This window comes from Arvicanthis niloticus, chromosome 20 (genome assembly GCF_011762505.2).
Source record: "Arvicanthis niloticus isolate mArvNil1 chromosome 20, mArvNil1.pat.X, whole genome shotgun sequence".
NCBI classification, from domain to species: Eukaryota; Metazoa; Chordata; class Mammalia; order Rodentia; family Muridae; genus Arvicanthis; species Arvicanthis niloticus.
In genome coordinates, this window is record NC_047677.1 from 28717750 (window position 1) to 28736570 (window position 18821).

General features: G+C 39.9%; 1 protein-coding gene across 3 annotated transcripts in view; it reads left to right on the forward strand.

The window, feature by feature from the left end:
• Herc4 (HECT and RLD domain containing E3 ubiquitin protein ligase 4) overlaps nt 1-18821 on the forward strand; it is a 64396-nt gene that overhangs the window by 42174 nt on the left and 3401 nt on the right. For 2 of the 3 annotated variants that reach the window (XR_013105454.1, XM_034524111.2), the window contains 7 exons: nt 5078-5197; nt 9852-9950; nt 11158-11325; nt 11788-11931; nt 14881-15047; nt 15252-15318; nt 18400-18482. Coding sequence is in view for 2 of the 3 variants with exons in the window: in XM_034524111.2 (XP_034380002.1) it covers nt 5078-5197; nt 9852-9950; nt 11158-11325; nt 11788-11931; nt 14881-15047; nt 15252-15318; nt 18400-18482 (848 nt within the window). In the remaining variant the exon portion in view is untranslated. Of the gene's footprint in view, nt 1-5077; nt 5198-7677; nt 7702-9851; nt 9951-11157; nt 11326-11787; nt 11932-14880; nt 15048-15251; nt 15319-18399; nt 18483-18821 lie in introns of all 3 variants that reach the window. The other variant, XM_034524110.2, reaches the window with a different exon arrangement.

Below are 18821 nucleotides of genomic sequence, written 5' to 3' on the forward strand. Positions count from 1 at the left end.
GTGTGTTTTCTTTTTTAGTAAAGAGTGTAGCTAATATTAGTATTAAAGATTGTAGGGCGCAAGGACACACATCTTCTATAATGGGATAGGTAATATTTCATACTTTATGTTTCTGTTTTTTAAGTAATTCTGTTTGAAAGTTGATAATAACAGCTTCCCTCTGGTTTTGTTTTTTTCCAAATGAGAGCATTAGGAAAAGTGCCCTCGGTCTGATGCCACACAGCTGTAACCCCAGCACTCCAGAAACAGATATGGGCAGATATCGTGAGGCCAGCCTGGTCTGGGTAGCTAGTTTCAAGGCAGCCAGGCTATATCAGCAGACCTTGTCTTCCTCCCCACACCTACCCCATAAAAGCAGGAAAAGAGCTCACATGTTTTTACTTAGTAAAATAAAGGGATTAAAAACAACTTTGAAAATAAAAACATTACTTTTTATGAGACTATTGAAATATGTGTCTTACAAGTAGTATAAGGTTTAATGATAGCTATAATTGGAACATAGTTTTAGTTGGTTTTAACGTAAAAGTCTACAACTCAGTTAAAATTTCACCTTACCTTTTAGATCAATATGCTATTGATCTTTTTCTTTGAGAAAGAGGTATGTAGTGTTCATTCTTATTTTCCTTTAAAGCAAAACTTTGAAATCTGTGAAAATGTAAACTCTAAGAATTATAAGATAAAATTCATAATTTTAAGAGTATATTTTCACAGATTTCACACATCAAAAATTAACAACAGCTGTTCATTACACTGCCTCCTTCTAAGGATGCAACAGACAAAGATGGTTCTAATTAAAGATTCAATCTTTAATTAGAGAAACGAGTATCATACTTGTTTTTCAATAGGCCTCATCATTTGAGCGTCTGGTTTCCCAAGAACAGGGTTATTTGTTGGGGTCTTTTGTTTTGTTCTGAGTCTCACTATTGAGCCCTGGTAGAGCTGGAGTTAGAGATCTGCCTGCCTCTCTCTTGAATGTTGGGATTAAAAGTGCCATCATGCCCAGCTCAACAAAAGGTTTTAACGTCGATTTACTCACTGTTGAAAGAGGGAGCTGTGTTTGATCAAGTTACTTTTGTTGTTTCCCTTAGGAAGTTAGTTTGTTTAATATGTATGGTAAATTAACTTTATCACTACTGCTTTAGTATCGTTGTTAAAGAAAACAATTTTCAATCGCATCACAGTCTTTCCAGTGCTTTAACTTTTTTGCTGGATAAAATATATATATATATATTTTTTTTTTTCTTTTTTTTTTTACTTGTAGCCCATATTAGCCTCCACTTGTAAGTGTGTAAGACACTAGAATGAATAGCCGTCCACATGCCACTGCCTCCTGAGTGCTGGGATCTCCATTTTAAAAAACCTGACATCAGCCTTTTCATCCTCCTCAACTTCCCACCTTACCAAGGATGTCTGACTCGTTGGTGTTACTATTGGCATGTTGTTGTTGTTGTTACCCAGTCCGAAGCATTGGAAAAAAGAACAAAACCGTTTTATTCATCAGCTGCTGTAGCCCCTGCATGCCTTATCAGGACATCTTGAATCCTAGAGATATACTCTACTTCAGTTTCCTACCACTAGCCTCTCTATCTTTCTGAGCCAACAGAATAATTCTCAGAATGTCACTGATTTTATAACCCGTTGGCTCCAAAACATTATTTTCTCCTTAGTCAGTTCTTGTCATGGAATTCTGCAACAAAACAGTCCAAAACCTTCTAAACTAGTAAGCACTTACTCTAACCTAGAGTGGGTAGTTTCCTCTGGGGTCTGCTCACTTAGACAGCCTAACCCAACTTTCTCTGAGCTGTATCTTTTATCCAGTTTTGGATCTTTTATCCAGTTTTGGTTTATATGTTTTTCATTTTTGTTAGACCAGCTAGGATATGTGGATTTTGTCTCCTTTAATTCCTGCTGTTTTCTTTGCCTACAAGTCTAGAGTTGCCTTCCTCAAACTAATATCCCCCTGGGTTTTCATCTCTCCTCACCCCCAGACAGGATTTCTCTGTGTAGTCCTGGCTGTCCTGGAACTCACTCTGTAGACCAGGCTGGCCTCAAACTCAGAAATCCTCCTGCCTCTGCCTCCCAAGTGCTGGGATTAAAGGTGTGTGCCACCACCGCTCAGCCTATTTTTTTAATCTTTATACTTTGTGTGTGTGTGTGTGTGTGTAATATAATGGGTGTGTAATTGAGCCCAGAATCTTCTGCATGCTAAGGAGGTCTCTACTACTGTGCTATATGCCTGGCCTCTTCCCTCTTCAGTTTTTATTTTAACTGATTTCATACATACTGAAACACTGTAAGACAAATATGATGAATACCTATATTCCCCTTCTTAGATACATCAGCTGTTAACCTGTTGTGTCTGTTCTTTATCTAGTGTGTGTACATTTCTATGAAACATTTTGAGACTATACTACATGTGTCGTTCCTTTTAATTTTTAGGCTTACAGCTGTCCTCCCTGCATGTCCTATGCATAGACACATGCATAGATGCCTGGTGCCCAGTGAGACCAGAAGAGAGCATTTGGCTCTCCTAGAACTGCAGCTTGTATGGCTGTTAGACTTCATGTGGGTACTGTGCTCAGAACCCAGGTCCTCTGTAGGAGCAGTGAATGCTCAACCCTGTGCCCCTCTGCCTCCATGCAGAGGGCACTCTAATATTTCAGTTTGTTTATCTAGAGAACAATGCAATCATTTCTAATAAGGAAATGAATTACAATATAATTTATAATTCTACAATGTCTGTGCATATTTAGGTTGCCTCAGTTATATCAGGGTGTACTTTGTATCACTGTTTAAAACAGAATCCCAATTAAAATTTGTTTATATTTGTTTGTCAGGTCTTGTTATTTTCCTTTGCAGTTTATGATCAGAGTTGTCTTTTTAAAATCAGGTTTTCTTTATGTTTTCTCTACTGTTTTATAGTTTTATAGGTCTTATACATCCTTTGAAAAGGGGTCTTTCTCTTTCTAGGCATTTAAAGAAGTAGCTTGGTGGTTAAAAGCACTTGTTGCTCTTGAAAAGAGCTAGGTTCAATTTTCAGCATTCATCTGGTGGTTCTCAAATCATTTGCCACTCCATTTCCAGGGGATCCAGCACCCTCTTCTCGCCTTTCATGGGCACCAGACAAGCACATGGTCCAGACACACTTGTAGGCAAATACTCATGCACATAAAATAATAAAATAAATCTTTAAATTTTCAATATTTCCTATTTTTAATTGTATATAGTTTAAATGTTTCATTTTTCAGTGCTTTCTTGATAGAGAATTTAGGTGAAAATTTTAAGTATTGAATTTATTTATTTATTTAATGTATATGAATGTTGTATCTGCATGTATACATACACACCAGAAGAAGGCATCAGATCACATTATAGATGGTTGTGAACCACCATGTGGTTGCTGGGAATCGAACTCCAGACCTCTGAGAGAGCAGCCAGTGTTCTTAACCGGTGAACCGTCTCTCCAGCCCCAAATATTGAATGTTTACTCCATGACTTTGGTAAATGATTATTTTTAATAATTCTATTTTTTGCTTTTATCTTTTGAGGCATGGTTTCTCTTTGTAGTGTTGGCTGTCTTAGAACTTGCTCTATACACCAGGCAGGCTGCTCTATACACCGGGCTGGCCTCCAGTTTTGAGTTCCAGTGCTGGGATTAAAGGCATGCGCCACCACCTCCTGGCGATCTACAATGTTTTTTAAGTAGTTGTTTTATTATCTGTGATCAAGAATTTGTCATTGTTACCTTCAAGATGATGACTTACATGAGCTTCTTTTATGCCTACCAGTATAATTTTTCTGGTCTCTTTTAAAGGAATTTAAAAAATTTTTATATTGGGTAGAGAGATGCCTGGACTGTCATGGGATAGTCCAAAGACTGCTTATAAGGGTTGGTTCTCTGCTTTTACCTCATGGGTTCAGAAACTCAAATAACATTGTCTGGCCTGGCAGCAGGCTTCTTCACCCCACAGCCCATTTTACAGGCCCTACTTCTGTTTTTTAAAGAACACCTGCCCTCTTTTTCCCCATTCATTTGCATTTCCTTGCACTTTTGGAGAACTGCTGTGAGTGTTGTGGAAGTTCCAGGTCCACAGTGAGGCCTTTAGGATCCTACTTGTCCATCCTCTGTGAGCTTGATAAAATTATGTAATACTTGTTGCATTACGTGACAGAAGACCTCGCTTTCCCAGGGTTGCTGAGGAAGCCAGGTTGCTTGTTTGCAGGGGTACTCTTCACTAAGGACTGGCTTTCCTTGTTTGTATACGAAGTTCTCTCTCCATGACGTCTGCAGCCTTGTTTATTTTTACATCCTATCTTGACACCACCTTACATAACCAGGCTGGAGAGATGGTACAGTGGTTAAGAGCATTGACTGTTCTTTCACAGGACCCAGGTTCAATTCCCAACACCCACATGGCAGCTCACAAGTGTCTGTAGCTCCAGATCTACACAGATATACATGCAAGTAAAATACCAGTGTACATAAAATAAAAATAAATTAAACAAATAAACAGAAATCCCCCCAAAACACTTACTGTTCTACTAAAGGGCCTGAGTTCAGGTCTCAGCACCCATGTCAGGGTGTGTTCTAATGCTTGTTACTTCAGCTCCAGGAGCTCTGACACCTTCTGGCCTCCAAAGGCACCCTACACATGTGGTATGTCTATGGTATTCACATAGACAAACAAGTGAAAGTCAAGAATAACTTAAAGGTTTGTTTGTGCAGACGTTAAGTAGCATAACATTTATTGAGTATTACTAGTACTGTTTAGTTCTTCTTTGCCAACTCAAAAGCCATGTAGTTTCTGGTTTATATAATTTATAGTGTATTATGGTTATAAAGGTATTATTTCAGACTTGGAGTTACCGAGTACAAATATCACATCCTAAGAATATTTTATGTCTCCAAAAACACTTGATAAGGATTTTGCATGTATAGTAGGCATTGAGTGATTTTTTTTTGTTTTGTTTTTAATAGAAAATTAGCTAAAGAAATCTTCAAAGCCTTTTATCCTATTTAAGAACTGAAAGTATAGACTAAATTTAATGTTAATTATACTTCTTCTTTTCTTTTAAGGTAAATGAGAAAACAGGACAACTTATACAGTACGACAAGTTTTACATACATGAAGTCCAAGAGCTGATAGACATAAGGAATGACTATATGAACTGGGTCCAGCAGCAAGCCTACGGGGTGGTACGTCTCCTCACCTTGTGATTGAGCCTATGTGCCTTTTGTACAATACAAAAGGAACATTTGGAAATATGTATTTTCATAGCTTTTATTCCAAGGACATTATTTTAAAATAATTAATTCCATAGATAGCTCTGTTTCTATGTAGATATTTTCCCAACACCAAACCAAAGGTACCAGTTGTACTTTTCTAGAGAAAACGCAGGTGTGGTTTGGACTTCCAATTCTTATTTCCTTTGAGGTTATGACCTCTTCTCTGACCTTCAGAGTAATAGATATCAGATCTCTTCGAAATGTTAGGAGATGTTTGCTGTAGAACCAGGAGAGAGCCCTGGAACCATTTATTCTGTGTTTTAATTTTATTTTAGATTGTTAATGCATATTCACATGTGGATGTACTTCCTTCCATGTGACTAAAGGTCCTTAGTAACGAGTTAACAGGTATTTGATAACTTTAGTTATTTAAGTAGCAGGCACTGCCTATCCTATGAGAACCAAACATAGCGGCACACATCTCTAGTCTTAGCTCTCTAGTCGCTGAGGCGGCTCGTTATGGGACACCCTGATGAAAAGTAAACCACGTGTAAGCAACCTGTCTTCAACCAGGATAAGATAAATACTATCTTTGGTAAAATTTGGTAGTCTTCTCACCCAAACTCATCTTAGCACAGTCACAACGATGTCAAACTATACCATATTATTAAGGAGCTATTTTGGTGTTAACTGTTTTCTAATAAGAAGAGGTAACAGAGGGCTATAGTTTTGGTTTCTTTTTTTCCCTCATTTTCTCTAATCTGTCATATATTTACTGTCTTTCCATTTATAAATGAACATGATTTTAAGTAAATATTATTGCAGGAAACTGGCTTCCTTTTCCTTTTTTTTCTTTTTAAAGACAGCCCTGGTTGGTCTAGAACTTACCATGTAGACCAGGCTAGCTTTGAACTCACAGAGACCACCTCCCTCTGCCTTCAGAGTTCTGGGATTAAAGGCTTGTACTACTACATCTAGTTCTTGGCTTTAAAGAGAGTTCCTCACACTTTTGTATTTACATAGAACTTTTGATCTTGTTTCTGAAACTCGAAGAGCTAAGATCCATATGTTCATTGTAGTCTTAATCCTGAGTGGGTGTCATTTTCACACAGTAAAGTTTTAGTGACAATCCTGAAGATACTAATACTATTTTGGGATAATAAGAACATTCGTATGCAAGTACAAATATGTACACACACATGTACATGTATTTTTATGTATACACACATAAACATATGAATACTAGTTTGGCTAATGGGGTCAGGAGTTGTTTCTCCAAAGCTAAGTTGCTCTATCTAGGCTGGATTCAACCTTGGAAAACTTGTGCTTCAGTTTCCCAGTGCTGAGACGATAGGCCGGGTCACCATTGCACTGTGTATACAGTTGCCGATCTGGAGTTTAGATAAGGGGCTGGAGCGATGGCTTAGAAGGCTAGAGCACGACTGCTCTTCCAGAGGCCTTGAGTTCTGTTTCCGTCACGTGTGTCATGGCTGACAGTACCTGTGACTCCACTCCCAAAAGATCCAAGTTCCATTTCTGCACTCAGACTCTCATATACACATAATTTTAAAATAATAAAAATTTTAAAATGTTAAATACTTTTATTTTTTTTTTTATGTGTACAGAGTATTTTGCCTATATGTATATCTGTGCTGCATTTGTGCACCAGATGCCTGCTTAGGTCAGAAGATGGTGTTGGGTCCTCAGGAACTAGAGTTAGAGGTGGTTGTAAGGGACCACATGGATGGGTGCTGGGAATTGAACCTGGGTTCTCTGGAAGACCCATCTATCTGTACTCTCACTGTTATCCTTCTTTTCTCTCTTCCCTTCCCTTCCTTCCTCCTTCTCCTTCCTTTCTCTTCCCTCCATCCCTCTCTGGCCTTTCCTCTCTCCCTTATGTGCCAGTGAGCAGCCTCAGCAGGCAAAGGCACTTGTCACCATGTCTGATGGCCTGATATCAATCCCTGGGACCCAGGTGGTGAAAGAAACTGACTCCTACAAGTTATCTTCTGATCTCCACACACATGCTGTGGCGTGAATGCATACACACACACACACACACACACACACACACACTCCAATAAGTTTTAAAAAAATAAAACTTAAGAACAAAGTTATGATAACCTGCATATGTAGTTGGACATATTTATAATACCAGCACTCAAGAAGTAGAGGCAAAATGATCAGAAGTATATTCTGCTGGCACTGAGTTCAAGGCCAGCCTGAGATACATGAGACCTGTTGAAACTGATGCTAGAGTGCCCAAAAGTCTTTCCTTCCTAGAGACAGAGGTGGAAGGCATTATGGGATGGTGAACCTTTTTGTTAATTTATTTTCTACCTCATTAAGTCAATATTCAGCTGTGGCAAAATATATGAGCTCCGTGTTGTCTAGAACTAGACCACTAACACTGCTCTTTCCCCATTGCTGCACTCTGCACTGCTGTCTAGGATGTCAGCCATGGATTAACCGAGGTAAGTCTGGGGCCATACAGTCTCAGAGTCACGAATGGTGTTCTGTTCCTTCCTGGGTCAAGAGTCAAATTTGTCTTTAGTGTGAGTTTTTGTTTGTTTGTTTTTCAGTGTGTACACACATACATATCTGGTTTTAAATATTTATGTATATTATGTTGGTTTTAAAAGTTGACTCCATAGAAATTATCCTGTATAATATTAAGATATCCTATATAATTCAGAAGAGTTTTCTGAATTAAAGCCTGCTGCTGGGTGTTATGGCATGTGTCTTTAATCCCAGCACTTGAGATGCAGAGGCAAGCAGATATCTGAGTTTGAGGCCGACCTGGTCTACATAGTGTGAGTTCAGACCAGCCAGAGCTGCATAGTAAAACTCTGTCTTAGGGAAAAAACCCAACAACAACAACAAACAATGATTACACTTATATTAGACCTTCTAACAAGATCTACTTTGAAATATTCCCTATTCTTGTCTCCCAGTATAAAATACAGTATGTTCTGAGAAATAAATTTTATTTTAAAATTTTATAAATGCTTACCTAATAGAGCAAAATATTACAGAAACACAATGATCTATTTTTTAAACTAATAATTGATACTCAAATTGTTCTTGTTTTGTGTGTTACTTTAATATATAAAGTTGCAGTACTCTGACCTGAATAGTGGGTGGCCTACGCTTTCCTTTCCAGAACTAGCATATTGTTACTTCTTTTATGTTACGGTGTTCTTACATGTTATTGTTTTGTTTTGGCTTATTTGGTATGGTTTTTCTAGTACTTGAACTAATAAGCATTAGTTAGGTTACATTATATAATTATTGTTTGCTTGCTTTCTCAGTAAAATATAAAACTATGAAAAGATAGGGCTGGTATCAGACACAGCTTAGGGCTAGAGTTCTTGCTGTAATGCACAAGGCTCCATGGGTACGAGTTTGTGGGGTTTTTTTTGGGGGGGGGGGGGCTGAAAACACCGTTTGAAACATGGTCAGGACTTGAAATAACTCAATGTTTGCATATTCCCTGTAGGAGCTAAACCAGCATTTCTCAACCTATAGGTCAAAACCGACCCTGTCACAAGGGTTGCCTAAAATCATTGGGAACATTAGATGTTTACATTATGATTCCTAACAGTAACAAGACTATACTTATGAAGTAGTAAAAAAAAAAAAATAATAATAACTGTATGGTTGGGGGTCACCACAACCTGGGAAACTGTATTAAAGGGTCGCAGCGTTAGGAAGGTTGAAACCACTGAGTTAAAAAGAGATCCATAGTGACGTTATATAGAAATGAAGATTGAGAGATATGAAGATGGTTCAGTGGGTGAAGGTATCTGCCACTGGACCCACCTGTTGGAAGGAGAGAACAACTGTTGCAGATTGCCCTCTGACATCCATGCACACATTATGGAGAGTATGCATGCACAGAGAAACACAAAATTAAAAAATGTAAATGGCTCAGCAGATAAAGGCACCTGCTGCCAAGCCTAGGTTCAGACCCTAGGACCTACCTGATAGAAGGAAAGAACTCACCTCTGACCTCCACATCCGTGCCATGTATGATGTCAGAATGCCTGCATACATACTCATACAAAATAAATTTTTCTGTTGGGCATGGTGACACATGCTTTTAATTCCAGCACTCGGGAGGCAGAGGCAGGTGGATCACTAAGTTCTGGGCCAGCCTTGTCTACATAGTTTCAGGACAACCAGAGCTGTGTAAATAGACCCTATCTCAAAAATCCAAAAGAAACAAAAATCACCTGGGGAGAACTATTTCAGTACTGTCTTTATATTAACTTCAGTTTTGGCACACACTGTAATCCCAGTGAAGGTACAAATTCAAGAATTTGAAGCCAGCCTGGGCTCAAAACACAAAGGGTTGGGGATATAATTCAGAGGTTGAACACTTACCTAACATTCACAAAGCCATGAGTTCATTCACAAGTTGCTGTTTGCAGTTTTATGGACTGGTTCATACTAATGCCTTATATAAAATGAATAAAAATCCTGTAGTCAAAGAGTGATGTTTTTGAAATTTTCTAACCATACCAGTGAATGAACTAGAGTGTAATGATCATCTTTACAAAAAATGACAGCACCCACACACCTGAGGTAGCTTTAACTGATAAGTTAATTTCTTTATTTCCAGTTGGCAGATATCCCTGTGACAATTTGTACATATCCGTTTGTATTTGATGCCCAGGCAAAAACTACTCTGCTACAGACAGACGCAGTCTTGCAGATGCAGGTAAGTGCTGTGCAATGGTAATGTGATTTGAGGATGTTTTAAAAAACTGTCTCTGTGTTGGGTTTTTGTTTTTTGTTTTTTTAGTATTTGAAACACTTGAGATAATAATGTGTGGGGACGCCATTGTAGACTGTCATTTGCACAACACCTGTGTAGCTGTGAGAATTGCGACATGAGACATACAGACGGGAAAGCTGCCTATTTAAAAGGAGCCGTAATAAAAATAGAGTAGTTTAGCCTTTCTTTTCAGTCTGTCGTTTCTAACAGTTCCATCAGGTTCACCATAGACTGTTCCAGAAGCCTGGCTCCACTCTAGCCTTTAATTGTATATGTGAGAAAAGATGGCAGAACTAGAGATGAGATAAATAAAAAGTTCACTGTGGAAGTGGAGGAACTTCATCATTTAAATGGTGAGAGTTTGAAATCACCCTGAGCCTGGCATGGTGACACACATGTTTAATCCCAGCTCTGTGAGTTCAGAGGCCAGCCTGGTCTGTATAGTGAGGTCTAGAACAGCCAGGACTACAGAGACCCTAGCTCAAAAAAGGAAGAAGGGGAAAATTACCTTGAGGTTGGTCATAGGTATATATTTGGTTCTTCTTTTTGGTGTCAGGGACTTGGAGATGTCTTATGGGGAGGGATATATATGGTATGTGGTGTATGTGTGTGTGTGTGTGAGTGAGAGAGAGAGAGAGAGATCACAGTGAACCTCCTAACTTTATGTTAACTAGGATAAATAAAATAGCTGGGCGTGGTGATGCCGGGTGTGATCCCAGCCCATCATCCAGCAATTGGAGACTTCCAAGGGAAAGCATTTAATTGGGAACTTGCTTGCTTACGGTTGTAGAGGGTGAGTCACTGTGGCAGAAAGTAGACAGCAATGCCACCAGAGCAGTTGCTCCGGTGTTTTATATCCTGGTCTGTAGGCAGAAAGCAGAGAAGAAAGTGGCTAGGCCTGAGGTGGGCTTTTGAAATCTCAAAGCATATGCCCAGTGACACCTGTCTTCCAGCAAGTCACACCTCCTGATCCTTCCTAAATAGCTCCCCTCTGGGAACTAAATATGTAAATCCATGAGCTTAGTGGACCATTCACATTCCAGTCTCCACTCTCAGCTTCATAGCCAGGGTAGGTTAACAAAGAAGACTGCCTGAAAGTAAAGTGAAATGCTGATTTGTTTGTTTGTTTGTTTTTTTGTTTGTTTTCTAGATGGCTATTGACCAGGCCCACAGGCAGAATGTCTCCTCTCTTTTTCTCCCGGTGATTGAGTCTGTGAATCCTTGCTTAATTCTAGTTGTTCGCAGAGAGAATATTGTAGGAGATGCAATGGAAGTCCTCAGGAAAACCAAGAATATAGACTACAAAAAGCCACTCAAGGTAAGTAAGCACTTTGCATAAATTGGGACTTCTGTGTAAAAGCTGTTCTGGGGTGGGGTGGGGTGGGGTGGGGTGGGGTGTGTGTGTGTGTGTGTGTTTGAAACACTTTGTGGGGGTTTTTTTTGTTGTTTTTAGTTACGGACTTACTTTATTTGTTATGTATGCTTTGCTTACATGTCTGTGCACCATGTACATGGTCTGATCTGGCAGAGGTTAAAAGAGAGGGTTAGATGCTGTGTAATTGTAGTTACACGTGGTTGTGAACCACCAAGTGGGTGCTAGGAACCCAGCCTGGGTTTTCTGTATGACCAACAACTGCTTCTAACCATTGAGTCATATAAATTATATATTTTGAAACTCTGGGTTGGTGAGATTTACTAGCAGTGAATAGCATGTTCACAGGTCTCTGAGATGCACTCAGCTCTTCAGTGTCTGCTCAGTGTCCATGTCACCCTGTTCTAGGTTATATTTGTTGGAGAAGATGCTGTTGATGCAGGAGGTGTACGCAAAGAGTTCTTCTTGCTCATCATGAGAGAATTACTGGATCCTAAATATGGCATGTTTCGATATTATGAAGATTCTAGGCTCATCTGGTTTTCAGATAAGGTAATATGCCCATCTACCACAACTATTTCTTTATATCTTTGTTTCTAACATAATCTGGTCAGAGGTCTGCTTTATTACAACTTGAAATTAGGAATGTTTAGATTTATTGTCAAAACACAGCCTTATGTTTTACACATTTCAAATTAAAATAAATTGAGGGAAAATCAGCTTTAAAATAATGCTGAATTTTTCTTCTGAATATTTCAGTTTGGAGAATTGCGTAGTAATTACTATATTACTAGCCTCTCTTCTGGGGAGAATTCATTTAGCTTTAGAGATCACTGATGTCTTAGAATTTAGATTAAGGGCCAGGAAACTACAGTGTGTGAGCCAAGTCTTCCTACCACACGTTTTGATACAGGAAGCCACCTGTTGGACATGACTGCTTGGACGTGCGAGCATCAGAGACGTTGTCACTAATTGCTAGGACCCTGTATTCAGCTACGACTGAGACATTACCAGCTGGTCCTTTACAGAAAATGTTTGGATTCTGTTTTGTAAATATTCCTGAGTCACCTGTGTTATTTCTGAGATTTCTTTATAAGTATATTTAGACTTGTTGAAGGAGGCTGGCTGTCTTGTGTAGGATAGCAGCTGTTGATGCTCAGTGCTCAGGGTAATTCCTGAGGGCAGCCAATACTGTACTCGATTACACTGTTCTCAGTGCTTATACACTGACGGAGAAATCCCTCCCTCTGCATTATTCGGTAGGCATCCCGCTCGTGGGCCAGTGGTTGCAGCATAGGTCTTGGTTTGTGTTTGCTCGGTTTGTTGCAGTTGTCTTTATTGATGCCCATCCACATGGTCCCGTCTCTGGAGGGCTTCAGGTGTTGTCGCCTGGGCTCTTGTCACGCATCTGCAGCACCCTGGCAGTTCTGCAGAATGTTCAAGAATTTAAAAATACAGCCAAACAATAGCACCAATATTATAATGTACATGAAAATAAATCATGTTAAGTTATTGAGTAATTTATTTCATCTTTAAGATATAGCTGAGTAGAGAAATAAAATTAATGGTGTTTGCTGTCATTTGAAATAGTTGAACTCTATTATTTTGATTATTATGGTTAGTTTATCAATGTGTACATGTTTAAGGGGTTTTTTTGATTTGGTTATTTTAGTGTAATTTAGTTTTATAAGTATATAACATGTTTGTATAATTCTAAATCAGATTTACAGAAAAAGCTACATTGGCAGAAGCCAAGCTTGGTCTCATTTTTTTCCTTCCTCCTTATTTATAACTCCTTTTGGGTTTTTATTTTTGTTATTGTTTTGTTTTATTTTATTTTTGAAATGGGGGCTCACTATGTAGCCCTGGCTATTCTGGAACTCTGTCTAGACCAAACTCGCCTAAAATTCACAGTTTCTTCTGCCAGTGCGTGCTACCACCCCTGCCGAGTTCCCGATACTCTTAATTTAGCCTCCCTAGTTGCCTGGATCACAGGAGTGTACAGGAGTGTACCTGGATCACAGGATGTACACATCGAATGTATGTCATATGTTTTTGTTTTGTTTTGTTTGAGACATGGTCTTACAATGAACCTCTAATAACCTCGAGCTCCCTGTATACACTGGACTCTGTCTCACAGGTCCACCTGCTTCTGCCTTAGCACTGAATTCACTGAAGTGAAGGCATGCTCCAGCACTCTCAGCCTTGATTAAAAAAAAAAAATTACTGTTTTAAGGGTTGTGTTTATAGCTCAGTTCGTACTAAAGCACATGTCTTAGAAACATAAAGACTTCTATTTGATCCCCAGCATCCATCCATTTAAAAAGCTTGGCATAAGGGCTATAGAAAGATGGCTCAGTGGTTAAATAAGTAATACTGGCTGCTGTTCCAGAGGTCCTGAGTTCACTTCCCACGTGGCCACTCACAACTGTTATAGTCCCGTGGGATCCTGGGATCCAGTGCCCTCTTCTGGTGGGTAGATCTACATGCAGGTGTAACACCCATATAGCTAAAATAAAGAAATCTTTACCATCACCCCCCCCCCCAAAAAAAAAAAAAAAAAACTGATCATAAGCAGGATATAGTGACTCACTGTAGTCCCAGCACTTGAGAGCTGAGTTTGAGGACAGCTTAGGCTACATCTAAAATTCCAGTTTTAGGCCAGACCCTACCTCAGAAAAATAACAAACGACAGAAAGCTAATCAAAGTGTAACCCCAGCACTAGAAAGGCCAAGTCAAAGCGGATCTCTGGGGCCCACTGGACAGACAGTCTAGACTCATTGCTGAGCTGCAGCCCAGTAAACGACCATATTTCAAAGGAGGTGACTAGCTTTCTTGATGAGACCCAGGGTTGTCTTGCACATGTGCATGCCCATATATACCATACACATATACACATACCAAGAACAAATTTTCTTTTAAGGTATTTCACCTTTGTTGTCTGTTAACCATCCTGACATCCCTATCCATCTTGGGTATGAAACGCAGGGCCATGTCCATTGTAGGCAGGCCTAACAGCCCACATTTAATATTTAACGACATGAAATGCTTTTGTTTCTGGAGGAAAAAGTCAGTTGTGAAGACATATATGTGTCTGTAATCTTGATGGTCCTGGAACTGGCTATATAGACTATGCTGGACTTGATCAACAGAGATCCTCCTGCCCCTGCTTCCCAAATGCCACAACCCCTAAAACAGTAAAAAAATTTTTTTTTTAATTCAAGGCTGAGAGTGATGGAGCATGCCTTTAATTCCAGTGCTAAGGATTAAAGTTATGTATTTCCAGCTAATAAACAAGTTTTAAAAGAAAGTACATTGCATGGAACTGTACCCAGTGATGTTCATGCCAAGAAGACAGGAATAGGAATGAGCTTCTTTCTCATTGGTTACTTTTCTGTGTATTCAATTCTTTCCTTCTTACGGAGAATATATTTTTGTACTAAAAATCAAGGTTTAGCTTGGAAGACAAGTCTTTCACTTTTTTCTTCTTTGTGTTTTAGACATTTGAAGACAGTGATTTGTTCCACTTAATTGGTGTTATCTGTGGATTAGCAATTTATAATTTTACTATTGTGGACCTCCATTTTCCTTTGGCTTTATATAAGAAGCTACTGAAAAGGAAGCCATCCCTGGATGATCTGAAAGAGCTGATGCCAGATGTCGGGAGGTCAGTGGTTAGAAAGTGCTAGGGATGGGCTGGAGGCTGAGAGGAGAGGACTGCACAAAGTAACCATGCTTCATTGTTTGTCTCAACAGTTTTAAGGGAATAGACATGATTTCAGTAAAGCCCAGTGTGGCATACGTTTCACTTTAAAGAAGCATTTGGGGTTTTTTGGTTTTTTTTTTTTTTGTTTTTTTTTTTTTTTTGCAGAAGCATGCAGCAGTTGCTGGACTATCCGGAAGACGATATAGAGGAAACATTTTGTCTGAACTTTACGGTAAGATGAGCAAAAGTAATTTGGCCTCATTATCTAACAGCCGGGCTTTAGGGTGTGTCTCTTCCATAGTGGAAATGCTTTTTGGTTTGTTTTTTGAGACAGGGTTTCTCTGTGTAGCTCGGGCTGTCCTGTAGCTTGCTCTGTAGACCAGGCTGACCTTGAACTGACAGAGATCTGCCTGCCTCTGCCTCCAGTGCAGGATTTTTTAAAAGCATATATATTTTATGGGTGTTTAGTCTGCATGATTGTGTGGGCGCATCTCTTGTGACTGTAGTTACAGACAGACAGCTGTTATGTGGTACCTGACACTTGAATCCAGGTCCTGGAAGAGCAGCCAGTGCTTTTAACCAGAGCCATCTCTCTAGTCCCATGGATGGGGTTTTTAACCCTACAGCTAATGTTTATTGAGCTTTTACTATGTGCCAGCCACAATACATGTATTAGTTCATTTTATCCTCACTAATCCTGAGATTATTTTTTGTCCTTAATTTACTGATGAAGTAAACTGAAATAGTTGCATGTCAGTCATTGTTCACCTTCTCTGTGCCTTCAGTAATTAGGTACTTTGCTAATTAAGTAAGAAGAGAACTTAAGGTTGGGAGACTCACTCAGGATTCATTTCCGAGCCTGTGACTATAGAAATGGTTAGAAATGGGAACATAATGGAAAGACAGCATTACTGATGAACTCAGACTGCCTAATAGATGGATTTGTCCAGTACGTCTCTCTGCTCACTCATGTCCATGCTTGCTTGTCAGTTCTGTCCTTCCACCATGGATCTGGGAATTGGACTCATGCTCGTCAGGCTTACACAATCAAGCACCTTATCCACTGAGCCATCTTGCCAGACCTCTAGATCATTATAAGATTGCAGTGTATCCGGTGTATTTGTATGGAAAGTGAGTGCATGTTTAAGATGAAGTAGAATTAGTACACTATTTTTTTTCTCACAAGGAACATCTTACTGTGGACTGCAAGAGGTCCATCTCTTACAAAGGACCCAAGTTCAATGTATAGCACTCCATTTGGGGCGCTTACAGTTGCCATTAGCTGAGGTGTACTGCATGGCATGGTACTTCCGGGCTCCACAGGCACTGCACTTTGATACCCATTTGCACACACAGACCTGCTCACCCCAAGTGATGGCTTCTGGTGAAGGGAGAGTCAGTTTTTTCCAGATACGGTTCCTGGTCGTTTTACACATTCAGGAGCTGTACTCCAGAGTGGACGACCCATCCATCCACAGCAGTCCTTTATATTTGGGTTTTGTGTGACACAACTTTTCCTGGAGAGAGAGATGGATACCACCACAGCCCAGCTTGGTGAACCAGTGAGATTGGGGTTTCTTACAGGAATATGGGTAGGGAATTACTTAGAGGAGCCTGGAGCAAACTGCACACTGCACACTGCGCAGTCTGTAGGCAGCTCAACAGGGTGGATTGTCTAAACATCCTCTAGGCAGCTGCTCTGTTCTCAGTCTTCTCTGCAGCTTTGCTTCCTGCCCTCCGAGAGGGTCTCTGACTTTTTATTGCTGACTCTGGCAGGGATGGGCCCAGTTTGAGAGGTAGGAATGAATTTGGGAGGAAGTTAATTTTAAAAAATTAACCAGGCTGGAGAGATGGTTCAGCAGTTAAGAGCATAGATTGTTCTTCCTGTGGTCCTGAGTTCAATTCCCAGCAACCACATGGTGGCTCACAGCCATCTGTAATGGGATCCGATGCCCTCTTCTGGTGTGTCTGAAGACTGCTACAGTGTACTGTAGTATAAATAAATTTTTAAAAAAAGTTTTTTTTAAATTAACCATTAAAAAATAAATAGTATTCTGGACTAGTCATGTGTACTTTTAACCCCAGCACTCCCAAGGCAGAGGCAAATACATCTCTTGAGTTCAAGGCCAGCCTGATCTACACAGCAAGACCCTGTTTTGAAAAGGCAGCGTACGGGGGAAGGAAAGCGCTCTCGCTCGCTCTCCCTCCTCCCCCCTCCCCCTCCCCCTCCCTCTCTCTCTGTGTGTGTGTGTGTGTGTGTGTAGTGGCAAATCAAGCATTTCTAACTGCTGCTCTGTTGTAGAGGCTGTCCATGCCCCTTTTATTTCTTGCACATTAAAAGCTGTATGAGAACATAAAGACAGTTCTTTTTTAAAACATTGATGTGTGTGTGTGTGTGTGTGTATGTGTGTATGTGTGTACACGTACACTGATTGGCTTGCCTGTACAGTGCGTGTAGAAGCTAGAGACATTGGGATGTCTTCCTGATTTGCTGGACTGGCTGGCCACACAGCGTGCCACAGCTCCCAGCCGTGGTGTTGAGCATCCACCTCAGTTTCACAGGCTTGCAAAACAAGCACTGTAGCCAGTGAGTCATTTCTCCAGCTTCTGGAATTTGGCTTTCTTTACAGCTTATTCCTGTGTTGATATCATTCTACCCTTCAGTCTCCTTTCATTCCCTGCTGTGTTTGTAGAGCCACTTGCCATGCACTTTCAGAACTTGAGTATTTTCTTATCTGTTTGTCGAGTTGATGTGTGTAGTGCAGTAGGTTTGTTGATTCCTATGTAGCTCGGTAATACTGTGTTCTTATTCTCTCCTCCTTTATAAGATAGTGAACTGAAAGGCAAGGATATATTCATACTCAGCCACTCAGTCCCACTTCAGTGCTTTGTGGATATAAAAAACAAACTAGTAAGAGAAATAAAAGGTTTTAATAATGTACCTCCTTATAAGCCCAATTAATATGCAACTAAAAACTACCTGTGATCAAATCGGCATAACAGAAGCACATGAGAAGTGTGCTCATGTTGGGAAGTGCAGGACTGGGGCAGGTGGGATGGCCTGCCTGTCAGCTTGGCTCCTTCCTCAAGGACATCACCCTTTCTTTTTATGAGGAATGCTTACGTGCCCGTATTTAACTAATCAACTACTTAGTAAGGTATCCCTGATGCTGTGAGATAGCAGACTACTGGAAAAGGTGGAGTCCTGTGGCTCTAAGAATTTGTAGGTAGGCTCTTGGTAGCATAGTTTTGACTTGTATTTGTTAGTTTGTATATTTAATGAGAGAAAATGTTACTTTTTTAAAATTTCTAGATCACAGTTGAAAACTTCGGTGCAACAGAAGTGAAGGAGCTGGTTCTGAATGGTGCAGACACTGCTGTTAACAAACAGAATCGGTAAGTGGATTGCACAGGACTCAGCGCAAATGATGATGATTAATAGGCATGTTCTGGTTACTAAAAATGGCACAACTTAAAGAAAATAGTATCGTACATTGTGTATGGTGGTGCACTTCAGGAGGCAAGGCAGGCGGTTATCTGTGATCCAGCTAGGTCTATGTAATGATGCCCTGTCTCATAGTCCAAACACAAACAAAAAAAAACATAATATTTGGACGTTAAATGGAAAAGTAATATGCCTTGCTTATGAGATTGCCTTTAAGCTGTAAGTAAAGGAACAACTGGAACATGAGAAATGGGTAGAGACAACAGCAAACATGATTTGAAAGGGAATGA